This window comes from Theobroma umbraticum, unplaced genomic scaffold (assembly GCF_002168275.2).
Source record: "Theobroma umbraticum cultivar Fairchild unplaced genomic scaffold, ASM216827v3 scaffold_51.0, whole genome shotgun sequence".
Classification (NCBI taxonomy): Eukaryota; Viridiplantae; Streptophyta; class Magnoliopsida; order Malvales; family Malvaceae; genus Theobroma; species Theobroma umbraticum.
In genome coordinates this window covers 5,569,897-5,582,669 of record NW_018397260.1, presented here as the reverse complement: position 1 = coordinate 5,582,669, position 12,773 = coordinate 5,569,897, and the positions used below count along the sequence as shown (strand labels likewise).

The 12,773-nt window shown below is 34.6% G+C and overlaps 1 protein-coding gene across 4 annotated transcripts; it reads right to left on the bottom strand.

The window, feature by feature from the left end:
- Positions 1 to 56: 56 nt before the first annotated feature.
- On the bottom strand, positions 57 to 11,117 carry LOC110416410 (FAM91 carboxy-terminus protein). 4 transcript variants are annotated; one of them, XM_021428410.2, is made up of 13 exons: positions 10,926 to 11,117; positions 10,683 to 10,839; positions 9,719 to 9,836; positions 9,202 to 9,298; positions 7,758 to 7,864; positions 7,001 to 7,123; positions 6,710 to 6,863; positions 5,205 to 5,265; positions 4,733 to 5,115; positions 1,969 to 3,589; positions 1,462 to 1,860; positions 663 to 813; positions 57 to 395 (listed from the first exon to the last, which is right to left on the bottom strand). In XM_021428410.2, the coding sequence occupies exons 2-11, from the start codon at positions 10,808 to 10,810 to the stop codon at positions 1,614 to 1,616; spliced, it is 3,039 nt and encodes a 1,012-aa protein (XP_021284085.1). In that variant the 5' UTR covers positions 10,811 to 10,839; positions 10,926 to 11,117; the 3' UTR covers positions 57 to 395; positions 663 to 813; positions 1,462 to 1,613. The 4 variants fall into 4 exon arrangements, with proteins under 4 accessions (XP_021284085.1, XP_021284084.1, XP_021284083.1 ...); XM_021428409.2 differs by lacking the exon at positions 57 to 395 and adding an exon at positions 452 to 548; XM_021428408.2 differs by lacking the exon at positions 57 to 395 and having other exon boundaries at positions 452 to 813.
- Positions 11,118 to 12,773: the final 1,656 nt, after the last annotated feature.

Genomic DNA, 12,773 nt, shown 5'->3' with positions numbered 1-12,773 from the left:
CCATTTACGTAAAAATTTGAATATATTTTAATGCTTTTTATTGTGAACTCACGTTCTCACTTTAATAAATATACTTGTCAAACAAAATTACACTTCTATGTACATATTCAAAATCCATGTCATCTTTTATTGATGAGAAATCTGTGACACTAAACCTCTTGCTTCCAACATTGAGAATTTTTTCTAGTGAACATGACAAAATCGGATGATGCATATAAAGACGAAAAGAATTATACTAGTGTAGAACTTTATCCTGCCGAACACAACAAGAACATATTAACTGTCTGTATTCTGAGTAAATCCATAATCCTTGTATGTTTCTCTTGACCATAGTTTATAAGTAGCTTCGCTTGTAGCCAACTTTCTATTTCGCCCGCTACCACAGCCCCGTAGACCTGATGAAGGGATTCATGTCGATATGAATTAATGAGAGAGAGAGAGAGAGAGCAACTTTACACTAAAAATCCATGCCCCGTTTTCTCCGAATATGTTTGATGTAATTCATCTCTTCCCACAATGCAGTAGGGTTTCTCTTCCACATACAAGAGCTAGCAAGAAAATTTCAAATAAAAATCTATGCAACTTAAGCAGAAAGCTAGAACCGTATACAGTAAACCAAAAATGTCTCGTTTTTCCACATATGTATCATGAGCAAAACTTACTTTCTATCTTTGTTTGCAACCAATAAGCACCAAGAGAAGGGTTATATTTCAGTAATCAAATCTACTAGTCACAAACAAGGATTCCCCATTCTTTCAGAAGAAATGCTAACCCGCAACAATCCAGAAGCAGCCTTCAAGCAATATAGAGCATCTGCATTTATGCCAATAAAGATAATCAGCACTGGATCTCACTCATCCATGTTGGACAGCCCGGGGCTAGGATTTATAGCTGCCTTATAATCTAAAAATCATGAGAAAATAACAGGAAAATTTGTATAAACAAAAGTCCCTAAGCTTCATACCTAGGGTTCATTAATTGCATCACACAATGACAAAGAAAGAAAAACCTAAGCTTCAGACCTAAATTTCCGTTACCTTAGGAGTCGCACCTAAGGTTGATTGCATCACAGAGTTCACAATAGCAATAGTGCTAAAATATCTCTAATAATATTCTATGTTTCAATAAAAAGAGTACATTGATTTATACAGCCTCCAAGCAACGCTCATTCTATTAATTAGACACAAAATAAACATAAAACTAAGATCCAAAATACAAATATAAAACACCAAATTATCCCTAAATCCATAAATTTACCCATAGATACAACAAAGTAACAAGTTAATCCCTCAATTAACTTTGCATTCTGCAGCAGTCCTAGTCCTAAGGGCAGCCAAGTGGCTACTCATTAACACTGATGATCCAAAATAATTAGAAAGATACCTTTTAGGAAATGAACAGATTTACAAATCCAAGGAAACTAATAAATATCATATCATCAGAAAAAATCTTGATATTTACCTTTGATGTAATCGCTCACTCGCATCCATAGAATGACTTCAAAGATGAAGCAGATAACCAGAATAGCGTAGTATGAAGTACACAATAACTTCCATTGGTCAGTCTCTGGACAAATATTCTATTTACACTTCTCATACAAGATTCTATAAGACCTATTTAATTGCAAAGGATGTAGAGGCTGATGCTGCCTCTGCTATTAAGGAAATTGGTTGGCGAGCCTGCAGGCAAGCACCTATATCAAAGGGATGCAACTCAGCACCGTCAAAAAGAAGATTAACACCAGGAAGGATTATTTCTTTGCTGTCAGTTTCATCGGGATCAACTTTTGTTGCAGTTAATGGGGTGGAATCGTCAATTGGTCTTGTGGCAGCTTCATATACGGGAGTTAGGGCATATGATCTGCAGACATAATTTAACACTACAAATAAATAATAGACAAGCAAACACTGCAAAGAGAAAACAAAATTAAGAGAAAAAAATGAAAGTGAGTAGACTGATTTAACAGACCTAAGAATGCTACCATCGAAGCTCAAAACTTCAGTCCGACAACGCTGCCGGCTCGCAAGTTTTAATCTTTGATGCTCACTAGATGCTCCAGAAATGGGAGAAGAAGGGTCTAGCAGTGGATTCCATCTTCCACTAGCATAGTTCATTAGATGTTTCGATAACTCCTTTGAATGATCCTTTTGGTTCTCCTTTTGGTAAAGAAGTTTTGCTGCAGGACCTGTTGCTTGATACTCCGCACAAACATCACGTAACCTTTTACGTATGCTTTGCATTGAATCATGATGCTCAGTAAGTGAATCTGCTTGAAGTAACCGAGATGTGACTATCCTTTCACAAATATTATTGCATAATTTAGGGCTGAAAAGAGGCATCCCGAATTCAATACTTAATGGAACCCATTCATACTTCTCCTCATCGGGGGCAAAATGATCCGATTCTCTTTCTTTAAAAAGCTTTAATAAGCGAATGTAACCAACCGTCCATAACTCTATCTTGTGAGCCAAATCAGTCAACAAATCATTCAATTTCGAACATTCCTCTGCACATAGTCCCAGCTCATCCCCTACACAAGCAACTGAGCCATCAGAGTTCCTAAGGGGTAAAGGTATGTCCAGTGTAACAACTTTGCCAGAACCATCTAGGTCATATCTGCTGAAGGGCTGCACTATAACAGCAGAGCATTTGAGAAGAGAATTTAAACAGTGTAAAAGTACACTTCCCTTAACTAAATTTCCTTCAAACTTTCCACCTAAGCCTCCAATTGATGAACCATCCCAAGACCATAAAAGGGCTTTCTCACAACCAGCTAATGGTGCAGGCAACATGCGTAGACATTGTCCTTTCATCAGAACAACTGATAAAGGCCCACTAGCCACTGTTGAATATAGCACCAATTTCATCCACGGTGTCATCGATGAGTGAGAGGGAGGACCAAAATTAATGGGACCAGCTGGTCCAGGAAGAACAGATGAATATGGAAGAGGAATCATAGACACAACAATATCGTAGTCGCGAAGAAATAACCGATCTAAGGTTGTCTTTGGCAGTGCAGCCAAGCTTTCACAGCGGAGGATATCCACTCGATATTTCTTTTTCCTCCTTGAAGTTCCTTTTCCTATTTCAGGCCCTTCCATCTGTATCAGTTTATCATCATTCTGGACAATCAGATCTGACTTGGAATCCTCACTCTCGAGATTACCATCTTTTGATAGGGTAGCAGATCTATCATCACCAATCGTTTCAGGTACAGAGTCATCCCCAACAGAACCTTCCCGAGATATTTCTAAATTATTGGTATCATTAATCTTTTCTCCAGTTTCATTAGCAGATTGTTCTGATACATCAGTCAATGAAGTGTCAGCTACCAGAGTAGACTGATCGTGGACAGAAGCTGACACTCCCATTCTATCAGCAATTTCCACTGTTTTAGTGTCATTGGCAACTCCACCAGATAGTAGACATTCCAAGACACAGCGGAGACTAAATGCATGATTTGCAAATTCCTGCAACTCTCCCTCAAATTTTGTTCCCTCTAATGTGCTCAGGTCTTTGCAAAGATCTGCAATGCTAGCATGACCTAATTTCCCTGCTTCATATAATGTCACAGCATGAGATTTCAATCCTGCAAAACGCAGTAAGAGGACATATAAATTATGTCAGAGAAAAGGAAACAGTAAGTACACACAGATGGAATAAATTCAAAACCATAACAAATTATTATGCGAAATACTGGAACCTGTCTAATTATCAGCAGATGTAAAAATACAATGACTATAATATGTCTATGTTCCTCCCTCATGATACCACCACCATGGAATAACAAGGTAGCACCTGTTGGCCTAGCTTGGAACAACTTTTCTACTCTAGAAAGCTGAAGTTGGGCTGGATAAGGTTTTGAAAAAACAGCTTCTAAATATTAATAAAAGTTAAAAATGATCTTCTAGAGGCTACAAGTTAAAGCTCCAAACTAAAACTTCTAAGATCAGCAATAAGAAACCAATAGACAAACACAATAAAATTTAAAGCAGAGAAAAGACACTCTTAGCTAATTCATATAATGTCAATCTAACAAAACTTTTACAACGATTTCGGCAGGCAAAACAGGCGCTTAATGTGGTCATGTAATGCATAGAACAATTGGACTGCAATAATGAATCAATTTATGTGTTTTACTCTTTCTTCTATACATTAAGTGTCTGTCTATCTCACATATACAACTCTACATATGCACTAATAATTGATAAAAGAGAAACTCTTCTCTTAAAGGTTTTCATTGAGTATTGCCAATGCTACCAGTATTTGAATACTGATGTAGTACGTATAAGAATAGAAAAAGACAAATTGGCCTTACATACTAGCATCCAAACAAAACCTAAATGAAGAGGAAGATTCACATTAAGAAACAATAACAGTTAAATAATTCCATCTGAAGAGCTCCTACAAATATCAGGGTAAACAAACCAGTCAGGAGCAACCCAACATTATGGCCACCTCTGTACATCTTTACAGGCTATGATGCCTAATTAAAACTATGGCCTATTTTGTGTACAGCAACCAAAGCATACAATGCTCAAAACTCTAGTTCATTTCAAATTGTTATTTATGGGAATTTGAGCATCGTATCTAAATAGCAGGTATGCCGAGCTCAAATTTATTTTGTATTAATGGTTATGATGTCCAACAGAAGCAATATTTGGGGTACATTCAAAATGGGAATGACATCTAAGGTAGTCGTTCAAAAATATAAAGAGAAAAGGTACCCAACCTGGTGAAACAGAGCCCATCATAAGATAAGATGTTATATTAGCATCGACAACAAAAGCAACCCGAGCATCACTAGAATGGGGCCCATAGTTTTCTGTCCCCCATAAATCTCCCTGTTGAGCAGTCTCACTATCAGTGGACATGTTTGCTGAGGTTGAACTAGGGTGAGAGGCATCGTCTTCATCTGCAAGACTGACACCATGAGGAGGTACACCTGTGTTGTCTTGAAGCACAGATGCCGGGTCAATTACTTTTACTGCCCATCCCAAGCGACAAACAAAAGATGCAGCAGCCTGAAGTTGATTAAGATCTGCTTGTAAGGTTGATGCCAGCTCAGCAACAGTTGCATTCTCACTTGAAACAACAAAAACCGCATATAGCAACCTGAATAGTGCAGTTACTAGCTTTAAAAATCTAAGTTGAATCGCTACTAAACAACATTGAAATGACCAGAAGATCAAACGATAACTTACTCCTCAATAGGATCCTCGTAAGACTGCTCCTTGTTTGAAACGAACCCTTCAAGCCTAGAAACTGAACTACTATAGTATTAATAACTCAACGCACAAGGACAAACAGGACTCGAGCAGAAGTGGTCAGGCACCTTGCCAATTCATAACACATTTAAGCAGCAGGAAGCAGAATTAAAATTTCAATACAATTCAATAATGTAATCCATAAAAGTATCCTAAAGAAAAGCAGGTAAAAAGAAAGCATGGATAACTAATATCTTTTCAATGTCATATATTTTTTAGGGAAAATAACAAGGAGGCCCCTAAGAAGAATGCTTGGCTGATAAATAAGTCGCTTCTAGGTGCTTGGACCCCCAGTCACTACAAACACCCCCGATGAATGCAATGGGTTGTGTCTTTTTATCAATTTCTTGACTGAAAATGGAAGCAGGTTTGGAAAAGGATTTTTGAGTGTTTCGAGTTGACAAGAGCATCTCTTAGAGCCATCTTCTTTTTTCTTTGTTCTCCATAGGAGTTTGTCTTATTTCACAAATACTTCCCTTGGTAAGGATTAAGGATGAGGGGGGCACAAGCATGCTTGGAGAGCTCAGTACTACAGAGAGTCATATGATGCATTTGCAAGAGATTAAATTACTCCTGAATAGGAGGAATCTATCGATTCTCTATTTCTCTCCCAACTGGTTGGACTCTTGGTGCAATTATTTACTTCACAGACAAGGTCTCTGGTCAAGTCATGCGAAAAAACAAACAGAAGGGGGAAACTACAGAGTTTCTTAATATGAAAGGTATTAGGATTCTACTTTCAATAAGGTTAATCAATCAACAAAAATCAAGCTGACTATACTTCATTGTCCAAATTACCACCAACTAACACTCACAAGAACACTGCTGTGAAAAACCAAACAATATGGGATTTTAATGTCAAAGGTATTTATGGAACAGATTAGGAAAATGTATTCAAAGCATTAACTATAAAGACATGCCATAACAGCATTAAGTCCATCATCCTAAACCAAGTTCAGTTTCAAAGAAGAAAAGATACTTTGCTTTAGGATAGAGGAAGAAAATTCTCCAAATTGCAAAAATAAGTGATGGGGATGTCTATGTTCTGACGTAAATTGTTTGTGAATATACTACAACAGCCTACTTTAATGTGTGTCACTCGACAAAGCTGCTCTCTCCTTCAGTTCTAAACAGTCAGATGGTTCCTAATTTTCATTTGACTAAGAGGACCATGTGGGAGGAGTCAAAGAGGTCAATGTTTCACCAAATCCAAAAGATCCAAGTACTCCATGCTCCAGAGAATATTAATTCACAACAAAAATACTCATGTATGTACCTAATTACATGAATAAAATATGAAATTTGAGTGATTAGCAAAAAGTATATTTTTAGACCTTGCAACCTCAAACACTTGGAAAATTAATTATTATACTAAAGAGCTAAATATGGACAAATTTAGAAATCCTACTTTGGCAGAACAATTCAGAAAGCAAACAGCTGACCTTTAAACCGGTCATCTGGATAGACAGGGACATCAAAATAGACCAATCCCCGGCGATAAAGACCTTTTATAACATCAGGATCAAACAGGATGAATGCATTGGCTTCTTCCTTGCAGATTTTATCTATTGTTGCCATTTCTTCTTCTGAAAGTTTCTATAAAAGCAACAAAGAATGTAAGGTTGCAGATTAGACCTACAAAGACAACTAGTTGTGTCTGAAAAGGGCATAATATCAAGTTAATCTGATGACACTCTCTAGACAATAAGACAAAGACTCATCAGAAACCTCACCTTGAACTCTTCTAGCGTAAAGTTAACAAGACAAACTCCCCACCAAGGTTCAATTGGGAAGTCCACCGGTTGGGTAGGTAATGACTCTTTTGCAATCGACTTGTTCAACTTCCACATAATTTTCTAAATAGCTCCAGATAAGTAAACAATAGGTAAGACAACAAAAAATGTACTTCACTGGATTCATAAAAATAATCTAGTTTGCAAAATGCAACACAAATAACACCATCAAAAGTTTGCACGGTAAAACACAAGTAGCTTAAATAATTTTCTCAATTAGAATGGATTCATTAGGATGACCATAAAAAGTTTATCAACATATCTACATCCAACAAATCTAGGGGGGACTATTAGAGCTTAGCCAGTTTGTAAAACAATCCTAATTTCTACTACATCAGGCAGAAAGTCAATGCTTTAATATTATTATTGCCTCTGTTGTTCTCAAGTAAAGAGTAATAAGCATAATTGTCAAAGGAAGGAGTTCGAACTCTGTTCTCCAGTCTAGCCTTGCTATTACCATCAAAGTTCAAATCTGCCTATTAAGCAACTACCAGAAGAATAAAACAATCTATTCCAGTTACAACTGCTATTATATCAAGCATGATGATGAGTATTAGTCAGTGTGCAAGTGCATGTATTTGGCTTGGATCACCTGTGCAGGCATACATAAAGGAGAAAGCACATGCACAAGCAATCATGGTGCTCACCAGCACACAGTTACAGCCATGAATTTGTAAGCAAAAATCTGATCCAGTACCTTAGACCTGCACTTGTTCATGATATCAATAAATTCATTTCTCCCAATTCCTGTAAGTCTCAAGGCATCAGCAGCACTGAAATTTGGGATGCTGTCATAAGGTTGCTCTGTCAACAATAAGAAATGCCTGGTAATGGTCAGTACCTATCCAATATGTAGCCAACATGGATTTATAAAGCAGTAACAATTGGTGAAAGGTCAATGCTGCACTAAATATGCATATAAATGCACACATATTTGTGTATGCAAATAAATGCAAATAGGCAATACTATAGGATTGATGAACCAATCAAATAAAAACCTCAATAAGAACAAGTCAAATGTATATTGTAAATTGTAAACCCAAACACTAGAGAAATTAAGATTGAGACGTTAGAGACGAATTTTTTAAAACTTAATATAATTATATATATATTGACAGATTGCATAACTCTACATGCAAACTGTCATATATTGTTGATAAGGCACAGAGAATATAGTACTAGAAGCACCAGAAGAAACATCTGATTACTGGTTGAAGAAGGCATATGAGAACCAGGAGGTATGTTTACTGGACATGTGAAACTCTCGGTCAAATCAAACAAGGATGTTGAATATGCCTTCTCTAAGATTACCAGTAATCCTTCAAGAGCCCTCAAATCATGCGCTTAAATGTATAGCCATCATTGCAATTGATTCTACTTTCTACCAGGACAAGAATTGAAGGCAAAAAGGGCAGAAAGAGAAAATTACATTTGTGATGCATTTAAAGAAAACATAATCATCTCTAGCTGTTCAATTCTTCAAGCAATCATTTCAAGATGTGTCCAATTTTTATCTAGCAATTGTTCATGACTAGATTTCAGTCACTATTGTTTCTATCAACATAAAGTTTCAAATTCCAACCACCCAACAAATCTGTACCAAACAGGTCATGCTATCAACTAATTTTCATCTACTTAGCAAATAATGGTCAATCAAACCACCATATAGAATGATTTCACTATGTTGTATCTTATTGTCTTGCCCCCTTAGCACCCTGGCGATCAGTCTTTGTGAGCAAAATTCACACTACTACATGATAAAAATAGATGCATTTAAGCTGTTATATACACCTAGAAATACTTAATCACATAGCAGACCTGCAAATCTATTGCAATTTCTTTTTTTGGATAAGTTGAAGTTTATTGAACTTTAAACTAGAAAAATCTAGAGCAATTTAGTATTAGCAATTCCATAATGGAATTCAATAATTCAATTATATACTTAATATGAATGCCAATCTTTGAAGAACAGAAAGACAAAACAAGCATAGCTCTAGCGAGATGCCAAATGCAATATATGAGATTTCACAGCAGATCAGTCAACCAGATCTAGCTTCAGCCAAAAGTTTTTTCTATCATCATTCATATCATTACATAGAAAGGAAGTTGCAAGGGAAAACCAAATAGGAGGGAGCAATTACCATTTTTCATAACCTCAAATATCATATCACAGTAATATCGGAAAGGAGACACCCTCATCACACGGCAAACATACTCCGCAAGGTGATAAGGGAATAACTGCAATTAAGAAATTCAAAAAGTGAAGTGCAAAGAACCACTAGAAATGTATCAGTGGAGAAAAAGGAAGGGAGTCATTCAACATCTCGTACAAACTGCAACTGATGGGAATAGTTTTTACAGGAGAATGCATTCAAGTAGTCAATGTATGAAAGCCATACTACAAGACCAGAAACGTAGCCGGTGTTGCTCTTAAATGCAGTTTCTTACCATGATAGTTCTGCTTCTACATCAAAAGGAAAAAAACCAACATATTTTCATTCAAGTTCCAAATTGAGAGTTTAAAAAATATTCTTTAATCATTGTGAAACAAGAATATTGATCATATGAGAACAAAAGTTTTGTGAAAACATATTACATAGCAAATCATATTCAGGAAAATAAAAAGAAAGTTCCAAAAACTTTCTAATTATCACGCACCGCTAGGTTCTTTCGCAAGTAACGCATCATCTCTTCATAATATTCACTTTCTTTGCAAACTTTGCGAGCAAAACATGTGTTCCATTGGAGCCTTTTCTTGATACAATGGTCAATAATCCTAAATGGAGTTACCATGAGAAAAGAAAAAAAAGAAGATAAGGGGGTAAGATCAAGCAATAGAACACTAATCCCAAGAGCACACAAAAAGATGAGCATTTAATTCAAATGACTAATCAGGGTAATAAGAATGCTTAACGGGAATAAGAAATGTAGTTTGCAAATTGCAATAGCGAGTGAAAACTGAAAGCACAATTATATTCAGTAGTCTGTAAAGCTACCGGACATTAAATTGCTTTCCTTAAAAAGGATTAAAAAATGTCAGCATCCGAAACCAATTCATTTTTTATTCTAAGAAATGCAAGAAAGAAAAATTTCCCAAAACCTAATGAGCATATGTTGATTCACGGCATGATAGTTGGGTAAACAACAAAATTATACCAAATTACAGATGACTATTGCATAACAAATTCAGTAACACCTGAATGCTGGATAATTTATCAAAGAGTTTTACCAAATCATTTATGCACAAAATATTATTCACGGAAGATGAACCTCAATGCTCAATTGGAACATCTGAATACTTACAAAGTTCTTTCTTGTGATGGCGTATAAAAGAGCAATGCCAATTCTATTTTTCCATATAATTTCATAGAACTATTTCACAGAACTCCCTTGAGATAACATCAACTAATCCCCCAATCTTATATTAAGCATGAAGTAAGTATTTCCTCTTCAAAGAAGAAAACTAACGGTTACTATCTGCTCTGTTTTGCAAATTGATCCTGAAGTTACTCTATTAAAACAAAATACTGAAGTTCTTCAAAGCTACAAATTAAATTATCCCTCTAGGTGCAGTTAAAAAGGTGAAACAAAGGAAAGTAGCAGAATCCAAACTTTAACTAACCTTCGGTGCCATTCTTCTTTAGAATTAAGAGTGGCTTGAAGCCGTTTGGGCAAATTCTCCCACGAGCTTTCTTCCCTAATCGCTTTCAAGAACAACTGTTCATCGATCGTCGCCGGAATGTGCTGCATTTTTATAGATCACTCAATCTCCTCCTCCCCTGCACATAAGTCAATCAATCAGCTAGCGTAATAAATCATTGGCAAAAGAAACTTCGGTTGATAAATGAGCATTGGTGGATCCAACCTGAAAGAGATAGAACAAGAGGGTAGCTCCTATCGCGGTAGCAATAGCGGATCGAGCTAGGGTTTAGTTTAATAAATCGAAGGAGAGAGAGAGAGACCTAATCTTTATATAAGAATTGGAAAATAAAATTCATTCAGAAATGAGAAATGTTGGAATTGCGACTTCATCTACATGCATGTCTGTAATATGACGGGTGGGGGGTGGGTGGCCCCTTTGCGTTGATTTGAATTACCGAACCCACCGTAAAAAGTCCAAATAACTGGGAGTTGAAATAGTATCAGTAAAAAAATTCTTACAGTGATCTTCGCTTTCTATTTTGGTCCGGACGTGGGGATTGGTTTGGCTCGTGCGAGCTGGGATGAGCGGATTCGATGGTTAATTAACTGCATTTTTATAAGAGCAATCTTTTCTTTGATCATGAATCCATTTGATAATTTTAATATCTTTCTTTTAATTTTTCTAATTAAATAACAGCTCCACCAAAGTAAATAATTACTTTCAAAATTTGAGGGTTGCATTAAATGTTCAAAATATTAACAAAAATTAACATAATATTGAAAAAAAAATTAACTGTTTAAAAATACTTAAATAATTTTTATTCTTTTATTATATTCAATCGAATTTTCATATTCTTATTTTAAATCAAATAAATCTTTTATAACTAATGATTGACTAATTATTATTAATTAAAATATCATTTGTCATTCTAATTTACATATCATTAAAATGATATTAATGTGAAAGAAAAAAAATGTCATATAGTTATATCACTATGTCAAATTAACTTGTCACGCATCATCTTAACACGTCACATTATTATCAATTATGATATGTTAATATATCATATCAGCGTCATACAAAATAAAACATAAATAATATTTTAATTAAGTCAATCACTAATTATATAAAAGTATATTTAATTTAAATATATATATAAAAAATTTACTTGATTCAAAATAAAAATACATTGGTTTGATTTGACGTAATGAAAATATAAATATTTATTTAAATTTTATTAAATAATTTGAATTTTTTTAGATATTATATCAAAGAGGCTTTATTTGAATACATAAAAATTGGCTAAAGTTATGAACCAGGAATGTGGAGTTAGGATTGAGTTTTTAAACCTTCTAAAAGCTTCTCAATTTGAAGTGTAAAATTAATAATGTTAATATGTTTCACAATAACGTATTGATTGAATTATCTGATAATACAATTTTCAATGCTAGTGTGTTAACATGTAAGAATTGGAAACAATGTTGGAAAGCAATGAAGCTTTAGTTATATATATTAGACTTTCACTCATTCTTTGCCTTAGCCCCCATGTTTGTGTTTGGTTTTCATTATTCTAATGAACAAGTGGAAATAAATATGTTGTTGGAACATATTAGACATGTTTCACCTTACATTATATGAATACATTATAAAAATAGTTACTTCAACTCATTTACTTTAAATGTAAATTTAATTAGTTATCTATAACTTGTCATATGAAATTAATTTATCAAAGTTTTTTTTTGTGAGTTATTTCGAATTCATTAACACTAGTAACAGATGCAAAAGAACATAATATTCAAATAAATCCTTAAATTATTTAAAAAAATTTAAATAAGTTTGTATTCTCTTGTTACATTAAATCAAACACCTATACTTTTATTTTTGATCAAATAAGCTTTTAAGATTAATGATTGATTAATTACTATTAGTCAAAATATCATTTATTAATTTATATCTACAAGGCATTATGTGAAAGTTAAAAAATGTTATGATCATATTATTATGCCAAATTATCATGTTACATCATCATTAGTTATTACATATTTACATGTCATATAATCATCAATTATG

Coding starts and splice junctions, on each gene's coding strand:
- LOC110416410 (XM_021428410.2), bottom strand. CDS start 10,810: ATGCAGCACATTCCGGCGACGATCGATGAACAGTTGTTCTTGAAAGCG. Junction 6,864..7,000: donor TTACGCTAGAAGAGTTCAAG/GTGAGGTTTCTG, acceptor TTGCTTTTATAG/AAACTTTCAGAAGAAGAAAT. Junction 3,590..4,732: donor GATGGGCTCTGTTTCACCAG/GTTGGGTACCTT, acceptor TGCGTTTTGCAG/GATTGAAATCTCATGCTGTG.